Genomic DNA, 22,242 nt, shown 5'->3' with positions numbered 1-22,242 from the left:
TTTGTACGCTTGCTTTGTGCCGAGTGCTGTACCTGCCAGTTTATACCCCAACTCCTGTGAGGTAGGGATCATCATTTTCCCTTGCACAAACAGGAGAACAGAGGCACAGAAAGACAAAGCAGTGAGTCCAAGATCACACATCTAAGTTGTGTAGATTTGAATTCAGGCCTACTTAACCTAAAGCCTGGACTTTGGTTGCCTACAGGGCAATATAACTTGTTTAAGGCTGTGGGTGTTGGAGAAAGAGCCAGAAGTTGAGTATTTCCTCTAAATCAGATCATATCCTCCTCTGCTCAGAACCCTCCATGGTTCCTATCCCACTTAGGGTAAAAGCTGTAGTCTTTACTGTGCCTCACGATGCCCTAAGTGACCCGGCTCTGGTTACATCCCAGACCGGCTCTCCTCTGTCTTTCCCCCCTCACTCACTATGCCCATCAGCCTCTTTGCTATTTCACTGAGATATTTTCCACCACAGGGCCTTTGCACTGGTTGTCCTCTCTTCCTGGAATGTTCTTCCCTCACATATTCCGATAGCTCCCTCCCACACGTCTTTCAGGTCTCTGTTCAAATGTTACCTCCTCAGCTACCTCCTCAGCGAGGTCTTCCCTGACCACCCTGTTTGACTTCAAAATTTTCTCTCCACTCCCTGCCTCCCTTCCCTGGTTTATTTTTCTCCTTAACACGTATCACCTTACTAAATATACTTATTTATTTTGTTTATTGTCCCCCTCATTGGAAGCCAGCACCCAGAGGGCAAATACTTTTTCCTGGACTCTTCCTTTTGTGGCCCCTAGAAAAGTACATGATAAGTGTTTAATAGAAATTTTGGAAAGAATGACTTTTCCATAAGAAGTTTCTCTCATGTATAGAGCTTTTGTTCCGTACCAGGTCCTGTGCCAACCTCATTACAGACGCTATTTCACTGCATCTCTTTCTCTCACTAACACGGAGCAAGAGAGGATGCTATGGCCCCGTTTTACAGATGGAACCCTGAGGCTGAGAAATCGGCCAGCCTCTAGCTAGTCTTTGCTGGTCACCACCAGGCTATTTGATATGACCCCATAAATGTGAGCCATGTGGCACCGGACTTCACACTATCAGCCACGGTCCTGTGGGGTTAGTTATTGTCATAGGTGCTTTTTATGTATTTTTGCCCCCAAGGGTGAGCTGTCACCCAGCTCCTGAGTCAGACCCTTAGGTCTGGAAGGTGATGGGGGTGTTTTGTCTTGAAAATGAGTCATCTGGGGGTGGGGCATCGGGCACAGGCCCAGGGCTCTAAAATGAGTCATCTCTTCACAGACCAGTGAAAAATCATAGCAGGATCCCCCTAACAAATCATATAGGCTGGGAAGATGAAGTCCAGAAAGTGGGCTCACATAGCACAGGCACAGAGACAGGGAGGTCTGATTCCCGACAAGAGGGGTTAGAGAGTGGGAGGGGAGGGTTCTGTGAGGGAAGAGTCACATCGCTCCTTCTCCCAGCCGTGGGAGAGATGCCCCAGCCAGCTGCTTCTATTCCAGACTGTGAGGAGGGGTGAGTCAGCCTGTTGGGGGGGGGTGGGGGGGCAGGCTTTAAGTCTGCCTGTATCCCCATCCCCACCCCCCAACACACACCCAGATGGACTGGAAGCTGGTTTTCTGGGATGCCAGGGCTCCTGACTCAGCACTGGGAATCTTGGCTGAGTGTGTTCTGGGAAATGTCAGGCCTACAGGAAACAGAGGGCCCCCACTCACACCATCCCGCAGGTGGGCGGGGAGTGGAGAGAGCAGGGTGTATGAGAGAACAGGGGCCCAGTGTGCAAGGGGCTGAGCATGAGGGGGTTTATGTACACAGGAGAGTTGAGAGTATGAGAGAGAGACAGTTGGCAAGCAAGGCATGGGGTTTATCTGTGCAAGGGAAGAGGCTGGGTGCCAGGTTGTGGGTGTTTGAAGCAGAGGCAAAGTGGAGGGGCTCCCAGGGCAATGGAAATGTTTGCTGGGAGGACGTGTTCAAAGGGGACATCCAGCCTGCTAGGGGCAAAAGTAAGAAGGGACATTGGCAAGATGTTCGTGCAGAGCAGAGATGCGGAGTTTGTAAAGGATGTTTGCAAAAAAGACTGTGGGGAAGAGAAAGGTCTGCCAAGCACACGGCACTCAGGTGAGCGGAAGAGCACGAAATGGCACGTGCGCGTTGCTGCGGTGCAGCGACAATCCCCAGCAGGCCCCAACGCCCACCCTTAGGCCCCGCCCCTCACGCACAGCGGGGTGTTCTACGTGCCAGTCAGTGAGTTGCTGCTCCGCCATTGGCTAGCTGGCCGGAGTGGGCGGGCGTGCGGAGATTCCCGGAAGCGCAAGAGGCCCCGGCGCGTAGTGGACCCGGATCCAAGGAACAGTGGGTGCTTAGCAACGGGGGGAGGTGCCCAGTAATGGACGGGGGTGGGGGGCAGGAATTGTGAGTGCCTAGCAACAGAGAGGAAGGCGGTGTCTAGCAAGAGGGGGGCTCAGAGGAGTGGAGAGGTAGCCCTGGAGGGTCTGTGGGTGTCTAGCAACCGGGGAGGACCCTAGCAACGGCGGGGAGCGGGACAGGGCGAAAGTGGGTTTTCGGAGGTGCGCAGGAAGAGCTATGGGTTCCTAGCAACCAGAGAGGGAACCAGGAGAAATTCGGGGAATTATCGACAGGAGAGGAAATCTTTGGTGGGTGGGACTATTAGGGTGGACACATAGGAATGTGAGGGCTTGGCAAAGACAAGGCAAAGCAAGGAGGGCAGTGCCAACTCCTACCCGAATAATCCCTCCTGTTCTCCCCCAGGCGATGTGGCTGGAGGTGGGGGGCTTACTGCGGGGGACTTGTGGACAACTGGGCCGGACTGTTGGTCTGCCTTGTGGGGCCCTGGGGCCTGGGCTCCACTGGTGGGTAAGAGACTGGGGGCGGGGGGGGGGGGGGAGTGCTCCTAGGCGGAAGAGGCTGAGGGAGGCCTTAGGGGGTAAAATAACAGGGAGGGGTCCAAAAGGGCCAGGATTCCGTGTCCTCCACTCCTTACCAATATCCACTTTTCTTGCAGGGGCCATGTGGGGGTTCTTGGGCCCAAATGTTCCATAAGGGTGGGCCTAGCAGAGGCCTGGGTGAGGAGGACATTCGCAGGGCACGGGAGACTCGGATCAGGAAGACACCCCGGCCCCAGGTATCATTGTCTCCCACCTACCCAGCAACACCCCTTGAAGGCAGCTGGCCTCCCAAGCTTGGGGAAGGGTATGGCGGCAGGTTGGTTGGACTCCCTGGGCACTTCCCACCCTCAGACTTTCTCCCCATTTCCCAGCTGAGCGACCGCTCTCGAGAACGCAAGGTGCCCGCTTCCCGCATCAGCCGCTTGGCCAACTTTGGGGGTAGGTGTGACTGTGGGAAATTGTGACCTAGAAGAGAGGAGGCCACATTTATAGAATGAAGTAAGGGAGAGGGTGAATCAGAGACAGGAAGAGGAGTAAGAGATGGAAAGAGAAGGAAGGCAAACGCTTGCAAAACTAAGAGAAATAGAAAGGAAGGTAACATTTATTGAGAGCTTGAATGTGCAAGGCCCCATGTGCACTCGATCTCGGCACAGAAGTGATGAGTGTTAGTTTCCATTCTGTAGATGAGGAAATGGAGTCTAAGGGAAGAGAAGTGACTTGACCCTATGTTATACAGCAGGATTGTTCAAACTTCAGGTCACGATCTGCATGAAATAATTCAATGGATTGCAGCCAGCATCCAAAAGAATAGAATGGAATATGTGGGTGCACATGTAAAGGAAATTTTCGTTTCATGAAACATTACATATATTGTATATATAACATACATTTATATTATATTACATATGTATCATGTATCTATTTATATACATACCATATATATGTATGTATGTATACATATCTACTGTTATAATGCAGGTGTCTTCTTTAGTATGGATGATGGTTCAAGTTTTAAAGATACTGATTCACAGTCTAAAGAGGGAGTCAAATGCACTGGTTAGAGCTTTGATTCCAGGCTCAAGGTTCAAGGGGTTGATTCTGCTACATCCTCGCTTTGTGACTCTGGACGGGTTACTTAACTTCTCTGAGACTCCATTTCCTTTTCTGTAAAATGGAAGTTTTTCTGTGAAACTTATCTCACGCAGGTGTGAGGACAAGATGAGGCAATGCATATAAGGTGCTAGGAATGGTTCCTGGCAGGTAGCAAGTGCTCAGAAAATGCCAGTTCAATTATTTACAGGAATGGGGATAGTGCAAGAGGCAGATAGACTCAAGATGCCTTTAGGGACAAGGAGACAGAGGAGGCAGAGGAAATCAAAGGCTGAGAGATAACATCAGAAGAAGGGACAGAGAGAAAGAGGCCAAAACAAATGTACCATGTGGAGGTACATGTGGAGGGGGAGAGATGGAGAAAAACCAACTTAGACAAGGAGAGGCACGAAGAAGATGAAGTGTGGACAGAGAAACGGGAGTCATAGGAAGACAGAGAGACTCAGGGGGATCGTTTGGGGGCCTTCTTACTCTTGGCTGCACACTAGAATCATCTAGGATGCTTAAAAAATATATATGAGGGCACCTGGGTGGCTCAGTCAGTTAGGCGTCAGCTCAGGTGTTCAGCTCAGGTCACGATCGCATGGTTTGTGAGTTTGAGCCCCGTGTCAGGCTCTGAGCTGACAGCTGGGAACCTGGAGCCTGCTTTGGATTCTCTGTCTCCCTCTTTTTGCCCCTCCTCCACTTGCACTCTGTGTCTCTGCCTCTCTCAAAAATAAATAAAGCATTTTTAAACTATGTATGTGTGTGTATATGTATACACACACACACACACACACACACACACACACACACACACACATAAATTCCAAGGATCATCTCAGGCCATGATAATGGGCATTGTATTTGCCAAAGCTCCTCACGTGACTGAGATGTGTAGCCAGGGGTGAGAACTGCTGACCCTGTAGACAGACGTGGAGAGAGGAGTAGGGAAAGAGGCAGCTGTACCTTGAAGGGAACCCCAGGCAGGGAGAGAGTGGGTAAGAGACTGAGTTGGGGACAAAGACAGACAAAGAGTTGCCAACAGAAAGCTGGGAGACAGCTTGCTTAGGGAGAGGCTGAGCACAGACAGGGGGTCGGGGGAGAAGCCCGGGGCAAGCAGGTACCCAGCCTTCTCTCTTACTCCCCAGGACTGGCTGTCGGCCTGGGATTGGGAGTGCTGGCTGAGGTGGCCAAGAAGTCCCTGCCAGGAGGACATCTACCATCAGGTGAGTGAGCCAACTGCCTGGTTCAGACCTTGACCTTTTGCTGTGTGACCTGGCACAAGTGGCTTCACCTCTCTGAGCCCCAGTTTCCTCCTCTGGACAATGGATGATGTCAATGATGATGATGTACCCACCTCTTCGGGTCATTGTGAAGACGCTTTCAGGGTCATGATGGGGAGAAGTATATCATGTGAGAAAAATAGGAGTGTCAGGGGGTCTGTGGTCAACAGATAGAAAGAGAGGTGTTGAAATTAGCACTGGTGGCTAAGATTCCACCAACAAATTAATGTATGGAAACAAAAATGGGGGTAGATATTCTGGATTAAAAAGGGACTAAGGCCACAAGAACTGACAAATGAAATGTGTGACCCATAATTACATGTCAGTTTGAGAAAAGTTACTATCGAAGACTTTTGGGGACAAATGGGAAAATCTGAATAGGGGTATTAGAGATATTAGAGAATTAGTGTTCATTTTCTTAGGCGTGATTATGGCACTGTGATTGTGTAGGGGAATATCCTTACTTTTAGCACAGGTTGAGTGCAGCTACATGTAAATGGTCTGCAAAACTGAGTGTTTGGGCACACACACACACACAGATAAATTATGCAGGTGAGGCAGAACATGAAAAGTTTGAACTGGGTGTGCAGGTGTCCATTATACTGTGTGTGCAACTTTTCTGTTCGTTTGGATTTTTTTCAAAATAGAAAGTCGTGTATAAGTGGAGGATTAGGCTTTAGGTAAGGCCATACTGAGTCTACACACTGTTCTGCCACTTCTATGCTGTGTGACCCAGGGCCAGGCACTGTACCTCTCTGAATGTCTTGCTTCCTCACCTTGAAAATTAAGGCATTGGTTGTTGTCTGTTTTTTTTTTTTTCCTTAATGTTTATTTTTCATTTGTGAGAGAGAGGGGCGGGGGGGGGGGGGAGAGAGCAGGCAAGAGTGGGGAAGGGGCAGAGAGAGAGAGAGAGGGAGACAGAGAATCCAAAGCAGGCTCCAGGCTCTAAGCTGTCAGCACAGAGCCTGATGCAGGGCTTGAACCCATGAACCATAAGATCATGACCTGAGCTGAGGTTGGACGCTTAACTGACTGAGCCACCCAGGCGCCCCAAGGCATTGGTAGTTCTTACTTCCTGAGCTGATTGTGGGGACTGAGCCAAAGAATCCACAGACACACTTGGAATTCTGCCTGGCACAGGGCAAGCCCTAGCTAGGGAAAGAGCTCAGTACATTTTTTTTATCAAATAAATAAAAGCTTAATATATGCTTTATTGGGGTGCCTGGGTGGCTCAGTTGGTTGAGCGTCTGGCTTCAGCTTAAGCTATGATCTCACAGCTTGTGAGTTCGAGCCCTGCCTTGGGCTTTGTGCTGACAGCTCAGAGCCCGGAGCCTGCTTCAGATTCTGTGTCTCCCTGTCTCTCTGCCCCTCCCCTGCTCACGGTCTGTCTCTCTCTCCTTCAAAATAAATAAACATTAATTTTAAAAAAATGAATAAATAAATGCTTTAGTGAGTAACCGTATAATTTATATGTGGAGCTGTGCACGTATCCTAAGCGCGAAGCTTGGTTCATTTTCACAAAGTGGATACATCTGCTTCCGCAGAGCAAGAAACCCTAAGGCAGCAGTTCTCAAACTTTTTGGTCTCAGGAGTCTGCACACCCTTACAGTTTAAGAATAGATAAACAAAATGTGTTATATTCATACAATGGGATATGATTCGACTGTAAAAAGGAATGAAGTACTGATCCATGCTACGATGTGAATGAATCTTAAAACTATCTTAAGTGAAAGAAGCCAGACACAACAGATCACACATTGTGTGAGCCCATCCATATGAAATGTACAGAATAAGTAAATCCATAGAGACAGCAAATTGACGGTTTCCAGGGGCTCAGAGGGAGGCAGTTGGGAGAAATGTGGGGGGGGGGGGGTGACTGCTAATAGGTATGGGGTTTCTCTTTGGAGTGTGAAAATGTTCCAAAATTGCTTGTGGTAATAGTTGTACAGCCCTGAATATATTAGAAGCCATTGAACTGTATACCTTAAAGAGGTGAATTGCACGGTTGGTGAATTATATCTCAATCTGTTAAAAAATAGAATGAGGACCCCAAAGACCCTTTTATGGATTATATTTTTGCGTTGTATTTATGGGTATTTACTGCATTAGAGATTAAAACAGAACATTTTAAAACACAAGAATACACACACACATTCCATCAGCTGTCAGAACAATGGCATCGGTGCTCCTGGGTGGCTCAGTAAATTAAGCGTCCAACTCTTGATTTCAGCTCAGATCATGATCTCACAGTCGTGAGATTGAGCCCCGCGTCAGGCTCCACACGCGTCCACACATAGTGTGGAGCCTCCTTGAGATTCTCTCTCTCTCTCTCTCTCTCTCTCTCCCTCTCCCTCTGCCCCTCTCTCCTGCTTGTGCTCTCTCTCTCTCTTAAAAAAAAAAATGGCGGGGCACCTGGGTGGCGCAGTCGGTTGAGCGTCCGACTTCAGCCAGGTCACGATGTCGCGGTCCGCGAGTTCGAGCCCCGCGTCGGGCTCTGGGCTGACGGCTCGGAGCCTGGAGCCTGTTTCCGATTCTGTGTCTCCCTCTCTCTCTGCCCCTCCCCCGTTCATGCTCTGTCTCTCTCTGTCCCAAAAATAAATAAACGTTAAAAAAAATAAAAATAAAAAAAAAAAATGGCATCGGGGCGCCTGGGTGGCTCAGTCATGATCCAGCTCAGGTCATGATCTCACAGTCTGTGAGTTCGAGCCCTGCATCGGGCTCTGTGCTGACAGCTCAGAGCCTGGAGCCTGTTTCAGATTCTGTGTCTCCCTCTTTCCCTGACCCTCCCCCGTTCATGCTCTCTCTCTCTCTGTCTCAAAAATAAATATATGTTAAAAAAAAAAATTACAAAAAAAAATGGCATCATCACCGGTCATGGAGGTTCTGGAAAACTCCACCGAACATTTATGGGAGAATGAGAATAAAAAGGGGCAAATAACATTAATATTATTATGAAAGTAGTTTTGATCTCACAGAGCCTCCTTGAAGCGTCTCAGGGGCCCTCAGGGTTCCTAGAACCACACTTTGAGAATCACTTCCTCTCATTCTCTGGAAGCTCCTATCTGCCCGCTCTTGGCCACTTCTCCTTCCAGGGGAAACCACCCTCTTGGCTTCTGACCCCCAAGATTAGTTTTGACTGTTTTTGCTCTTTAGACCAACGGAATCGGACAACGTATTCTCACATGTGTCTGGCCGCTTTGGCTCAACGTTCTGTTGGAGGGATGCCTCTGTGTCACTGTGAGTTGACGCAGGCTGTTCATTCAATGCTGTAGGAGTCACTTTGTGACTGTTTCCAACATGCCTTTGCTCATGCAATGGACTGTCGCTTGGGTTGTTTCTGGTGGGGGACTGTTCTGAGGAGTGCTCTTTGGGAACCTTCTAGGACTCTCCGGACGCACACATGCATCTGTCTTGGGTACATACCCAGGAGAGAAGTTACACCAGGTATAGGTGTATGCTCTACTGGAAACTTCCCAGAGGGCCCGTGCCACGACACTCATCAGCAGTGTGGGTGTTTAGGCCGCTCCTCGTCCCTGCCAGCACTTGGCATTGCCTTTTTCATTTTAGCCATTCTGGGGATTATGCGGTAGTGCTACAATGATTATTTTTGTGCTTGTGACACAAATGATTATTCTCTGCCCCACAGAGAGCGGCACCCGGCCAGGCTCCAGTCCCTTCCTGTCAGAGGCCAATGCCGAGCGGATCGTGCAGACCTTGTGTACAGTTCGGGGGGCCGCCCTCAAGGTTGGCCAAATGCTCAGCATCCAGGGTACAGCGTGAGCCTCAACTCCTGACCCTTGACCTCACGTCTCCCCCACCCCCACACACCAACAAGCACCAACTTCAGATACTCCCACGGGGCCCCTCCCTCGCCTCCTCCCTCACCGCTTCCCCTTGTCCCCCTGTCTCCCAAGACAACAGCTTCATCAGCCCCCAGCTTCAGCGCATCTTCGAGCGGGTCCGCCAGAGTGCCGACTTCATGCCCCGCTGGCAGATGCTGGTGAGTGCCCGGTCGGGGAGGGCTGGTGAGGGAGGCATGCTCCACCCGCCTGACCCTCCTGGCTTCATGGCCCTACTCCCTGACTGACTCTGAGCCTCAGTTTCTCTGTCTGTAAAATGGGGACCACTAAAACACGTCTCAGAGGATCGCTGAGGTGACTAAATGAGAGAGTGGTGCAGGGCGCTTGGTCCAGTCCCTGGCAGGCTCAGGGCTCTGTCACGGCTCCTAAAGAGGCAGGGATGTGCCGTGGTTGGGGGCCAGACTTTGTGAGTTCAAATCCTGGCTCTGCCATGTACCGCCTGTGTGATCTCAGACATGTGGCCTGACCTCTCTGTGCCTCAGTTACCTCATCTGTGAAATGGCGGTGGTGATGGCAACACCTACATCATAGGGTTACATAAATCAGTATAGGTAAAGCACTTAGAAAGGGCCACTGGCACACGGTAAGTGACATGCCAGTTCTAACTGTTATTAGTACTGGTTTTTTAATTAAAGGAGATCATGTCTGTAAATAGGTTGGCACAGTGCCTGGCACTGAGTAAGTGCCCAAGACACGAGCTGTTCTTCTAATAACTGGCTAAGGGTGTGGAATCTGGATCCAGCTGCCTCCCTTCCTTCTGATCTCTGTTCTGCTCACTCACCACGTGACCCTGGGTATTACTGCCCCTCTCCGAGCCACTCTTGATAGGACCCGGCTCATGGGAAGCCCTCTGTAAATTTTAGCTCTTTTTTTTTTTTCTTTAAGTTTATTTATTATTATTTTCATTTTTTTAATTAAAAAATTTTTTTTAATGTTTATTTATTGTTGAGAGAGAGAGACAGAGCATGAGTAGGGGAAGGGCAGACAGAGAGGGAGACACAGAATCCAAAGCAGGCTCCAGGCTCGGAGCTGTCCGTAGACACAGGGCTCGAACTCATGAACTGCAAGATCCGAAGTAGGATGCTCAGCCAACTAAGCCACCCAGGTGCCCCTTTAAGGTTTTATTTATTTTTGAGAGAGAGACAGAGCATGAGTGGGAGAGAGGCAGAGAGAGGGAGACACAGAATTGAGCTGTCAGCACAGAGCCTGATGTAGAGCTCGAACCCATGAACTGCAGGATCACGACCTGAGCCGAAGTTGGCCGCTTACCGACTGAGCCACCCAGGCGCCCCAATTTATTTATTTTTGAGAGGGAGAGAGAGAGAGAGAGAGAGAGAAGAGAGCACAAGCTGGGGAGGGGTAGAGAGAGAGAGAGAGGATCCCAAGCAGGCTCCGCACTGACAGCCTCCTATGCAGGGCTCAAACTCACAAACCGTGAGATCCTGATCTGAGCCGAAACCAAGAGTCAGATGCTTAACCGTCTGAGCCACCCAGGTGCCCCTTAGTTCTTCGTCACGTTATGTTTTTCTTTTATCTTTGAGAGAGACAGAGTGCGAGCAGGGGAAGGGCAGAGAGAGAGGAAGACACAGAATCTGAAGCAGGCTCCAGGCTCTGAGCTGTCGGCACGCAGCCCAACATGGGGCTCGAACTCACAAGCCATGAGATCATGACCTGAGCCGAAGTCCGACACTCAACCGACTGAGCCATCCAGGCGCCCCTTCTTCTTTATCACATTAACCTTGAGTTGATGATACAATATAGGAGTATAATGAAGGATTATTATCAGTCTTGACTTTAGGTAATAGCAATCCCCACAATAGCCCACATGGCCTCAGGAGTACAGGTTCAGGCCGGGTCTCTCGGTCTGCCAGCACCTGGCTTGTCACCTTTGCCAACAGACTTAGCCTCGGTTTCCTCATCTGTAAAGTTGGGTAGTAGCCAGGAGCTTAGCCCAGAGGCCAGCATGGGGTGAACGGGGTCATTAACACATAAAGCGCTCAGCACAGAGTGAACTCCATTGCCCACAACAGTGATGATGGTTGTTTCTTTTGGCCACTGTCCCCAGAGAGTTCTCGAAGAGGAGCTGGGCAGGGACTGGCAGGCCAAGGTGGCCTCTTTGGAGGAGGTTCCCTTTGCTGCTGCCTCTATCGGGCAGGTGCACCAGGGCATGCTGAGGGATGGGACAGAGGTGGCCGTGAAGATCCAGGTGAGGAGAGAGGCAGGGCAGGGTTGGGCACCCCGCTGTCCTGGAGGAGTGACCCCCGCTCTCCGTCCCTCCCTGCTCCTGCTCGCAGTACCCAGGCGTTGCCCAGAGCATCCAGAGTGATATCCAGAACCTGCTGGCAGTGCTGAAGATGAATGTGGCCCTGCCCGAGGGTGAGGCGGCACTCCAGCCCTGGCTGCGGCGGGGACACCCTGAAGGGAGAGAGTGGGGCTCGGGGCAGGGTGTGAGTGTGGGCGAATGTGTGAGTCCACGCGTTTGAGACAGAAGGGACACCACGGCAGGGAGAGCCCAGAGAACCTGAGTGTGTGAGAAAAAGACGAACTTAGAGATTCTGACACAACCAGCGACAGAAGGCTATGCTGAAAGTCAGAAACAGACACACAGGGTGCCCAGAGAGGGACTGGAGGTCTGGAAAAGAGGCACAGAAGCAGGAAGGGAGTGTAAGCAGGACCTCTTGCGTGCGCGCGCGCGTGTGTGTGTGTGTGTGTGAGAGAGGGAGAGAGAGAGAGAGAGAGAGAGAGAGAGAGAGAGAGAGTCCTGGACACAAGATTTCGAGGCCGTGAGAACGGTGTGAGAGGCTATGAAAAAGACAGAATAGGTGGTGTGTGTGACCATAGAAGAGATGCCTGGGGACTGGTACACAAGCCTGTGGGAGAGGCCCCAGGAGAGACTTCAGAAGAGGCCCGTGTGAGGGCCCGGACGGCAGGTGTGTGGACAGACGACGTGGTAAGAGGCACGGAGCAGAAGGTATGAGGGGCTTCGAGAGACAAACGGACAGCGAGAGAAAACGTCCCTGGGTGGAAGCCTGGGGGTTGCTGTCATGGCGGGGCAGGCCGTGGCCTGCCCTGGCTGACACGGCTGCCCCCTCAGGCCTGTTTGCTGAGCAAAGCCTGCGGGCCTTGCAGCAGGAGCTGGCCTGGGAGTGTGACTACCGCCGTGAGGCGGCTTGTGCCCAGAACTTCAGGTGAGCTGAGCCCCCTGTGTCCCTGCCCCGCCCCCCCCACCCCCACCCCCAGCCCCGGGACCCCTTGCTTCCCTCCCAGGAGGAGAGGGAAATGGATATCCCACCCCCCAGCCGCTGGCAGCTGGAACCCTGGGGTGGGACCTGCAAACTCTTTATTCTCTTCACTTGCTCATCCATCTCTCCCTCACCCCTGCCTTGATTTACCCCCTGGGTCCTCTGGGAGCTTGGGCACGCCACTTCCTCTCTCTGTCGCTTTTCTCATCTGTCGAATGGGACACATAACCACATGGAGTCAGGAGGAAGAAGGACTTGTCGACAGGCACTTAGTCATGCCGCGAGATACTGTCATTCCGCTGGACAAAGAATAAGCAGTCTGACAGTGATGCGAGGGAGAGAGGACAGGGCTCCAGGCCAACCCTTACATACCGTGGGCAGGGAGAGAAATTGAGATAAGCATTCAGTTTGGCATCGTCAAGGCTCAATATTCCCATACAACCCCATAATTGCCCTCCTTGCTAAATAAATGCTCCAGGGCCCCTTGGGCTTGTGTATACCATCAGTCTTTTCCAGAATGCTCAGAGCAGCAATAGCCCCAAAGTGGACACAACCCAACTACCAAGTTCATCTAGTAGGGTAGATAAATAAATGAAGGCATAACCCATCAGCGGAATATCATACAGCAGCGAAAATCAATGAACCAGCTACAGGGAACTATGTGGTGGTATCTTAGAAGCATCGTGATGTGCAGCAGTTAAAATACATTCGGTGAGACCCTCCACAGCATGGCCCACGGGTTTATTGAGCCAAGGTCTGTAGATACGGAGCAAGAGAAGGGGCAGTAGAAGACAGTGACTAGGGGCATGGGCCCTGGACTCGGATGTGGGATTCAGTCCCAGGTCAGCCCTTAGCAGCCTGGGTGGCTGAAATCTGCATGCTTGGGACAGCATCCTCCTCATAGGAGAGTGAAGGAAAAAGGGGATTGTGCTTTAATCAGCCCAGCAGGAGTGGCTCAAATACCGAATATTTAAAAAAAAAATTTTTTTTAACGTTTATTTATTCTTGAGACAGAGAGAGACAGAGCATGAACGGGGGAGGGGCAGAGAGAGAGGGAGACACAGAATCGGAAGCAGGCTCCAGGCTCTGAGCCATCAGCCCAGAGCCTGACACGGGGCTCGAACTCACGGACCGCGAGATCGTGACCTGAGCCGAAGTCGGACGCTTAACCGACTGAGCCACCCAGGCGCCCCTTATACTGAATATTTTATAACAGGGACAAAAATACAAGCGTCAAAGCGGGGCCTTGAAGAGGACAGGATGAAGCGGGCTGGGCGAGAGCACTCGTCTGTGAGATCTGGAAGCCCCCTTCTCAGTACCCTTAGAATAAAACCCACATCGTTCCCCTGGCCTTCACGACCTCCTTGCCCCCCTGCACCACCCCCCGCCCAGCCCTCCCACTGGTCCCAACCACGAGCCTTGCTCATAATCTTTGCCTCCCAAATCTTATGTTGACACACTTACCTCAGTCGATTATCGGCCTGTTTGTATATTTGTTAGAGTCTCTGGTGTCCAAGGGGCAGGCCCAGAGCTCATCCACCCCTCTGGCACTCAGCCTCGTCCAGCACAGGGACAGATACCAAGAAGGAGTCAGAGTATTAACCAGCGCTCAGAGTAATGACCCCAAGGACTTGCCGATGAGTATCACTGTGGACTTGGAGATTTGTATATCGGCGACTTCTTTTTGGATGGATTAATTAATAAATTGATGAAGAAGTAATGCTCATCAAGCTTAGTGCATTGAACTCCTCCTGGGGCAACCAGAAGTCATAGAGGTGTTTTCGGTAGGGAAGCAGTAACTGGGGCTCCAGCAGCGTCCAGCTTAGGGGTAGACACAGAGTAGGCACCATGGAGATATTTGGTGAATGAGTGAACGAATGAAATATCTGAGTGAACGTCACCTCGTCCATCACTCAGGACAGACAGGCAAGAGGAGGGCAGGAGGGAAGGCAAGACATAAGCTGTTCATGGAGCACCTCTCGGAGGAAGAGGAGGAGGCCTCAAGCTGGGCCCCAGGGGCCTGAAGGATGAAGTCCCGTCCCTTCCCTTCCCTTCTGTCCCAGGCAGTTGTTGGCAGGTGACCCTTTCTTCCGAGTGCCAGCTGTGATTGAGGAGCTGTGCACAACGCGGGTGCTGGGCATGGAACTGGCTGGAGGGGTCCCCCTGGACCAGTGCCAGGGCTTAAGCCAGGACATCCGGAACCAGGTATGTGGTCTTGAGGGGACAGTAGGGAGGGCACTGCCCCAGGTCAGTGCTGGCAGGGCTGGCTAGACACGTAGTCCTCCCTCTCCGGTCAGAAAGAGCTTTACAGGGGCCGACTCTGTGACGTCTGTTACTCCTCCCCACTCCAGATCTGCTTCCAGCTCCTGAGGCTGTGTCTGCGGGAGCTGTTTGAATTCCGATTCATGCAGACGGACCCCAACTGGGCCAACTTCCTGTACGATGCCTCCAGCCACCAGGTTGGTTCCCTAGGATGTGTATCAGGGTCCATGAGCTGCCGTAACACACAGTACCCGATCATTTCAGTAGCTCAACACAATAGTAGTTATTACCCACATAACAGGCCGGAGTGGCCGTCCTCCGCACGGTGGTTCAGGGACCCAGGCACCTTCCCTTCTGTGATTGTGCCATGCCCTTAGGCCTTGCCATGCTCTCCTTCCAGTGAAAGGGGAAAGAGAAGCTAAGAGGGTAGCGCCCTGCCTAACTGCTTTGGCCAGACGTGGCCCATCATTCCCTATACCATTCCATTGATAAGACCTGGTCACACAGCCTGTCTGGGTGCAAGGGCTGCTGGCAAACGGAATCTCTGCGAGGCAGTGGTTGCCCAGTGGCACCGCTGACGGAAGGCTCTTCATCATCACTGCCGCGCTTGTCATTCACTTTGAACGCGCCAAGCGCCTACTGCCTCTTGACAGTGATGCCAAGACAACTCTGATCCTTGCCCTTCTCAGAGTTCCCAGAACAGCGGAGGGACCCGTGACCAGACAGTGATTGACTGAGTAGTCAGTACCACGATGGCGAAACGTGGGCCAGAGTGGCAGTGATGGGGAAGCACAGGGGGCTGGCGGAAGCCAGGGAAAGTGGCTGACTCAGCACGGCGTAGGCCAGGTCAAGGAAGGCTTCTCAAAGGCAGTGCCATTCAGGCTGACACCAGAAGGATGAGAAGGGGAGGGCCACCTGAAGAGCAGCGAAGAGTGTTCCTAGCAGGGGACACAGGGTGGCCGAGGGTCTGGACTGAAAGACTTAGCGTGCCTGGCTGCCAGATGGCTTTCCAAAGTCGTCTGTACCCATTCTGTCCCCAGAGGGATCTTTCTAAAAACAAATCTGGCCAAGCTGTCCCTTCTGCAGCTCGCCAGCCGCCTCAAGATCAAGTCTGAGCCTTCTGCTGAGTGTGATGTGGCCCCACTGAGTCTCCAGCCTCAGTCCCCTGACACCTCCTCCCCCCCCAAGAGCACAGATACCCTGTATCCCTCCTAGGCTCAAACTGCTTGGAAGTATTTTTCTAACTGCAGGTAAGGGGGTGTGATAGGAGTCCTGACATCAGTTTACTGGGTCTCAACATCTTTTTTTATTTATTTTTTTTTTTTGAGAGAGAGAGAGAGTGAAGAGAGAGGGAACAAGTGGGGGAGGGGCAGAGAGAGGGGGAAAGAGAAAATTGCAAGCAGGCTCCACGCCCAGTGTAGAGCCCAACATAGGGCTCGATCCTACAACTGTGAGATCATGACCTGAGCTGAAATCAAGAATTGGATGCTGAGCCACCCAGGTGCCCCTAACAGCATTTTTTGTTTTAAAGCCACAGAGTAGAGAATATCAGTGTGTCGCAGCTGGGAGGGATCCAGAGTATTTCAGGATGCTTTTGTTTGACCTTATATTTGTGTGTGCATGGGCACTGGTGTCCAATATAATCTGTATTTCTTACTGTGGGTTGTGATCAATAGTGTGAACCCCGCTGCCCTAAAGAAACTCTTACACATGTGTCCACGGGGCACTGTTTTTAATAGCCAAACCCAGAAGTAACCATGGTGTCCATCAGCCAGCTAAACGCCTTGTGATATATTCACACAACGAAGTCCTTACACAGTAGTGAAAAAAAAATGAATGAGCTCGAGCTGCACATAGCAATGGGGATACATTGCAAAACCATGCTGGGCACAAAGAATAAGCTGCAGGACACCTATCATAAATACCCTTTGTATGAAGTTTTCTTAAATGTTTATTTATTTTGAGAGAAAGAGCGAGAAGGGGAGAGGCAGAGAGAGAGAGAATCCCAAGCAGGCTCTGCACTGTCAGGCTCTGCACAGGCCTCGAACTCACAAACTGTGAGATCATAACCTGAGCCAAAACCAAGAGCTGGACGCTTAACCGACTGAGCCACCCAGGTGCCCCCAGTAGGAAGGAAGTTATAAAACACACAAAGCATTACTATTTATCGTTCACAGATACCCGAATATGTAGAGAATATAGAAATTCACACATGGGAATTTCAGGAAATAATAATTTAGTAATAATAACTTTAGGAAAGTGGTGGCCCTGGAGGAGAGGATGGGGACAGGACAGGCTGGGGGCCGTGGGAGGTATTTAATATTTTAAACCGGGTGGTGGGATTTGTGGGTGTTCATTTCGCTTTTCTACGTATTTTATTCTTTAGATTTCTTTCTATGCCTAAAACCTGTTATTATAAAAATAAGCAGGACCAGAAATATAAAAGCCATGTCCCTTCAGTTTTTATGCAGGGGTGGATGGGAAGCGTGGGCCCAAAGCCAGGAACCCAGGGAGGCAGCCAGACCGGGACTCTTGAGAGGAGAGGCAGGGTGTGGGAATGGACCTGGGTGCCCCACCCCCCACCATGGACAGTGGGGGTGGGGGGTGGACTCCCAGCATCCCTTTTACCATCTCCCATTCCCAGGTGACCCTGCTGGACTTCGGTGCAAGCCGGGAATTTGGGACTGAATTCACAGACCATTACATCGAGGTGAGTCCCCCCAACTCTGGGGTCTTTGAAGGGCCAAGCCTTAAGCCCACTACTGAGGTGAGGGGGAGAAGGAGCAGTATCATGTCTGGAGTTAAGAAATCAAAAGTAATAGTAATGGTTAACAAATACCAAGCCCTTAATATGATGTCAGGCACTGCTTTAGGTGCTATACATGTGACACCTGATCATAGTGTGTGGGGGCAGGACCATTTTTAGTCTCACTTTACAGAGGAAGTTACTGGAGCTCAAAGAAGTTAGGGATCCAGACTCAGGGAGCCTAGGTCCAGAGCCCAGGCTCCCAAACCCTGACCAGCCCTTTTCTAAGAGGTCCACAGTGGCCATCCTGCCACCTCCCCACACCCCAGGCTGTCCCAGGCCTTAGTGTTCAGCCCTACACTCAGATACCTCCCTGGCAGGCTGCTCGTGGGGGCGGGGGGCACAGCTCTCCTCAGGAAGCCTTTCCTCACTTCTGCTGCCCGTCCTTCCCACCCACTTACTGGTGGCGTCCCGTTGCCTCCAAGGCATCTCATTTATTTGTTGAGATTAGCCATTTGACCTGGGTCTTGTATTCATTTACTCATCAATCCAAATATTCTCTGATAATTCCCCCTGTGCCCAGCCCTTTTCTGGGCCCAGGGACAACAGCAACCAATCCAACCTACTGTCCACCTTCACAGAGCTCACAGACCAGGAGGGGAACAGACAGTAAGGACCCAGAGTGGTCAGGGCTGGAATGGGGAAGCACAGGAGACTGTAGGACCCCAGAGGGGGAGGCTGGGCCAGCCTAGGGGGTCAGGGAGAGCTTCCTGGAGGAGGAGGCCTCAGAGAAGAAACCTGAAGGATGAGGAGACCAGTCAGGAAGAGGCAAAGAGGGTATTCCAGACTGATAACATAAAAAGGCCAAAAGGAGAGAAGGGATATTCCCATTAGAGCAGTGCTTCTCAAACTTTAGTGTATATGAGAACCCCACAGCCCCCATGACCAGCATGATCCTATTAAATGCAAATTGTGGTCTGGAGTCAGACATAAGATGCTGCATTTCTAACACACTCCCAGGTGATGTCAAAGCTTACTGGTACAGGACCACACTTTCAATAGGAAGTCCTAGAGGACCAAAAGGAAGTTCATTTCTGACTGGGCCAGCAGGTTAGGACAGAGTAGGAGCCAGCTCTGAGGCCAAATCACTCTGGGTCTGAAAAGCCATGCTTTGCAGCTTGAACTTTAATCCAGGTACCATGGGGACCCATGGAAGGGATTTGAGCAGGGAAGCACAGAGAATTAGAAAACTCCCTCAGAATAGCAGGTAGCCTGGGAGACTGGGGGCTGGGAGCCCAGGACAGGGAAGAAAGGACAAGACCCAGGGCTCTGGCTAGGGGACTAGAGGATGCTGGGGCCACTGGTGACATAAGGACAGGAAGGAGGGGCTGGTAATCCCCCCCCCCCCACAAACACACATACACACAGGCCCCTTGGGCCCTCTCTCAAGGCCACTGGAGGCACAAAGCTGAGGCCTCTCTCTGTGTAGTTGGGACATCTTGTGTGTCCCCCCGTTCTCCCCCAGGGCTATTGGCAAGGCTCTCCTCCAGTCTCTCCAGCCTTTTCCAGTTTAAAAAAGCCCTGTCACACCAGTCCCTGAGGACCACAGGCCTGACAGATGGCCAGACAGGCTCGGGCAGGGGGGACTGAGACAGACTAGAACTGCCACATTTAATTCCGTATTCCCCTTCCTCCCAAGAAAGTGGTTCAGATTTCCACTCCTCGCCTTGCTATTCCCCCAGTCAGCCTTTGTCCTTTTGTGTGAAGTAGGGACCTTCACATGCACCTCTTAATAATGGTAGCTTATCATGGTTATGGCTCTTTCTACAGGCAGGCTCAGTGCTAAGCACCCCACAGATCCCACCTCCTTTGTCCCTGCAGCCACCCATGAGGAAGACACTTTCATCATCCCCACTTCACAGATGAGAAAGTGGAGGCCCCAGAGCAAAGCGACTTGCCCAGAGTCTCTCAGCCAGCAAGTAGCTGGGATGGAGCCCAAGCAGGCTGGCTCTGGATTCTGTCTGTCCGCGCCCTCAACTCCTGCTCTCCTCCCCACGTGCACTCACGTCTGGCAAGGTGCCTAGCTCCGCACACTAATTTGCCAAACAAAGGTTCACCAAGGACCTCCTGAATGCCAGACCTTGTGCCACATGGGACTAAGCACAACCGGGATCCCTGTTCTCTTGGGGCTCCAAGCCCCTGTAGGAGACAGACAACCAGGCAATGACAGAGATGGCCCCATGGCAACCTCACATGCAGGTCTGGGTCATGGTCACATCCTTGTCCAGTTGAGTGTGTGGACCCACAAATAGACTTGACATTTACTTCCCTCTGGCTGTTTCACTGTGGTAATTTCCAGGCAGGCACTGTGTTCCAGGCCAGGTGGGTAGAACCCCTGACCACCCCCACCCCCAGGTTCTGGAACAGTCTTGAGGGAGATATAGATAGGGGCAAGGTGAGGAGGGAGCAGCTTCTAGGGGAGAGGGCTTAAGTAGACAAGAATGCAGGTGGGTACAGGGAGGGCCAGGCTTCTAGCTGGTTCATCTCCAGTTTTCAAGAGCCCTCCTTGAACTCCACTCCCTTGGCCTTTGACTTTCTGATGAACACCCATTTCCCAGGTGGTGATGGCAGCAGCCAATGGAGACAGAGACCGGGTCCTGCAGAAATCCCGGGACCTCAAATTCCTCACAGGCTTTGAAACCAAGGTTGGGAAACACTTGGGGGGCGGGGGTGGGTAGGGAGCTGCTTATCTGTACTGGGGGGCTCTGGGGAGGAGTGGGGGAATGAGGGCTACTTGGCTACACAGAAACCCTGGGGAAATGGGCCCCATTTATCTCTTCTAGAAGGAGGGAGTGGGGGACTGCTAGTGGGTACTGGGGGTGGGGAAATGGAGGCTGTTTCTCTGTTCTAGGGACTGAGGGCCACTTTTCTATTGGAGGCTCTGAGAGGAAGTAGAGAGCCATTTGGGGGAGGCCTAGAGGTTCTGGAAGGAGTGGCAGATACTTAACACTCCTCAGGGAGTAGGGGGCTTGTGTTTATACTTGAGACTATGAGGGAGATGGGTTAAGTGGGGGGCTGTATGCCACACTGCGGGTCTCTTGCTCTCCCTGTCCATAGGCATTCTCGGATGCCCACGTGGAGGCAGTGATGATCCTGGGGGAGCCCTTCGCCACCCAGGGCCCCTACGACTTTGGGGCAGGTGACACTGCCCGCCGAGTGCAGGGCCTCATCCCTGTGCTGCTGCAGCACCGGCTGCGCCCACCGCCGGAGGAGACCTATGCCCTGCACCGCAAGCTGGCAGGGGCCTTCCTGGCCTGCGCCCGCCTCCGTGCCCACATCGCCTGCCGGGACCTCTTCCAGGACACCTACCACCGCTATTGGGCCAGTCGCCAGGCCTAGCCTCTGCCTGCAGCCTCCTGACCAGAAGGGACTTGGGGTCAGACCCTTTAGATGGCCTCCATCCTGTGATTCTGGCCCCAAAGCAGGCCATCCACTGCTGTGATGCCTCCTTTCCATTCCCCTGCAGGCCTGGGGACCACCCGGTCTGATTTCCCGGTTCTTGCCTAACTCCCTTCCTCGGGGCTGGGGAAACCTCCAGCTAGGGAACTCCCAACTTCACACCCCCATATCCTGATCTTCCCACTCCCGTGTGGGCACCCAGGAACTCTACACCAGGGATTAATTTATTTTTGCCAACGTTTAAGAGCCTTAGGCCCTCTGCACCCAGTCATGCAGATCCAGATTCATCTAGATGGGGAGCCCCACACCTCTGGGTCAGGTCTCTCACGGATCTGGCCAGTGAAACGGGAGGAGCGGTGGCTGGTGGAGGCAGCCCTCACCTTTGCTGCCCTCACCCCTCCACCAGCTGCGTTCTCCCGGGCTCCATCCTTTCTGTGTGTTGGGGAGGGGGTAAGGGAGGGTGTTTGAAACTTCAGTCAGAATAAAAGTGGCTCTCCCCTTCCCGGCTCTTTTCTCTGCGCTGGGTGGCGGTGGGGGTGGGGAGGAGCTCTCAGCCAGCCTCCAGGTGCAGATGGCCAACCCCCTCCCATCCTCTGGTCTGAAAGCCCCAGCCCTGCCTGGGCCATCTGTTGCCGGGAACCTCCTTCTACCCATTCCCTCCCACTTGCCCGCCCCCCCCTCCCGCACGTGCTGACCACCTGCTCGAAAAGGCCATGGCAGCTGAGAAGGCCAGCCCTCCCCGCCCCGTCCCCCCCCCCCCCCCCCCCCCGGCCCCGGCCACCTCCCAGGCACCTCGCTCCCTCCCCTCGGCTCCCAGCAACCTCGCCTTTGCTAATGGGCCGTAATGCCCCTGCCAGCTGCTTTGCCAAACCCACAGGATTGAGTGAGAGCTGGGGTGCAGTGGCGGCCAGAACCGCGCCCAGGTCCCAGCCTCGCGCCCCCGCCCCCAAAGCCAAGGGCTCCCGCACCAGGATGCCGGGGTCTGTTCATTCCCCCTCCCCTTCCTTGCAAAAAGTGCCTCGTCACCGCTCCTGCCCGCCCCCGCTAGGCTGGAAGAACCGTGGGGTTAGCTGGAAGATTTGGGTATGTGGGGCGGCAAAGAGCTTCCCGAAGCAACTCTTTTGCGGACGTGGAACAGAAGGGGACCGGAGGTCAAGGGTCACGGAGGGGAAGAGAGCCCACGCCAGGATGGGCCTGGGGGGGAAGGTCTCTGCGAGGCTCACATGCTGCCTCAACCGGGGACTGGCCAATGGGCGTGGCGGGGCGGTGGCCGCGCTGGAGTAGGCGGGGGTCATATCTGCGTGTGGGCGTGGTCTGCCGGCCAGGGGGTGGGGCTTGAGCCGGCCAGGCGCCGGGCCGGGGCGGGGTTTTTTT

At 52.6% G+C, this 22,242-nt stretch overlaps 1 protein-coding gene across 3 annotated transcripts; it reads left to right on the top strand.

Annotated features, from left to right (window-relative positions):
* The first annotated feature begins 2,300 nt into the window (after positions 1-2,300).
* COQ8B (coenzyme Q8B) lies at positions 2,301-21,369 on the top strand. Of its 3 annotated transcripts, none has more exons than XM_030297674.2 (15): positions 2,301-2,370; positions 2,788-2,892; positions 3,041-3,160; positions 3,296-3,362; positions 5,165-5,242; positions 8,946-9,068; positions 9,214-9,299; positions 11,225-11,365; positions 11,454-11,535; positions 12,254-12,347; positions 14,465-14,606; positions 14,753-14,860; positions 17,308-17,373; positions 20,028-20,114; positions 20,527-21,369. In XM_030297674.2, the coding sequence occupies exons 2-15, from the start codon at positions 2,791-2,793 to the stop codon at positions 20,806-20,808; spliced, it is 1,578 nt and encodes a 525-aa protein (XP_030153534.1). In that variant the 5' UTR covers positions 2,301-2,370; positions 2,788-2,790; the 3' UTR covers positions 20,809-21,369. The 3 variants fall into 3 exon arrangements, 2 of the variants coding, with proteins under 2 accessions (XP_030153534.1, XP_030153535.1); XR_003965076.1 differs by lacking the exon at positions 20,527-21,369 and adding an exon at positions 15,750-15,913 and having other exon boundaries at positions 2,316-2,370; positions 20,028-20,054; XM_030297675.1 differs by having other exon boundaries at positions 2,337-2,374.
* Positions 21,370-22,242: the final 873 nt, after the last annotated feature.

This window comes from Lynx canadensis, chromosome E2 (genome assembly GCF_007474595.2).
Source record: "Lynx canadensis isolate LIC74 chromosome E2, mLynCan4.pri.v2, whole genome shotgun sequence".
Classification (NCBI taxonomy): Eukaryota; Metazoa; Chordata; class Mammalia; order Carnivora; family Felidae; genus Lynx; species Lynx canadensis.
Note: the sequence above shows the minus strand (reverse complement) of the source record. Positions and strands in the feature narration are given on the sequence as shown.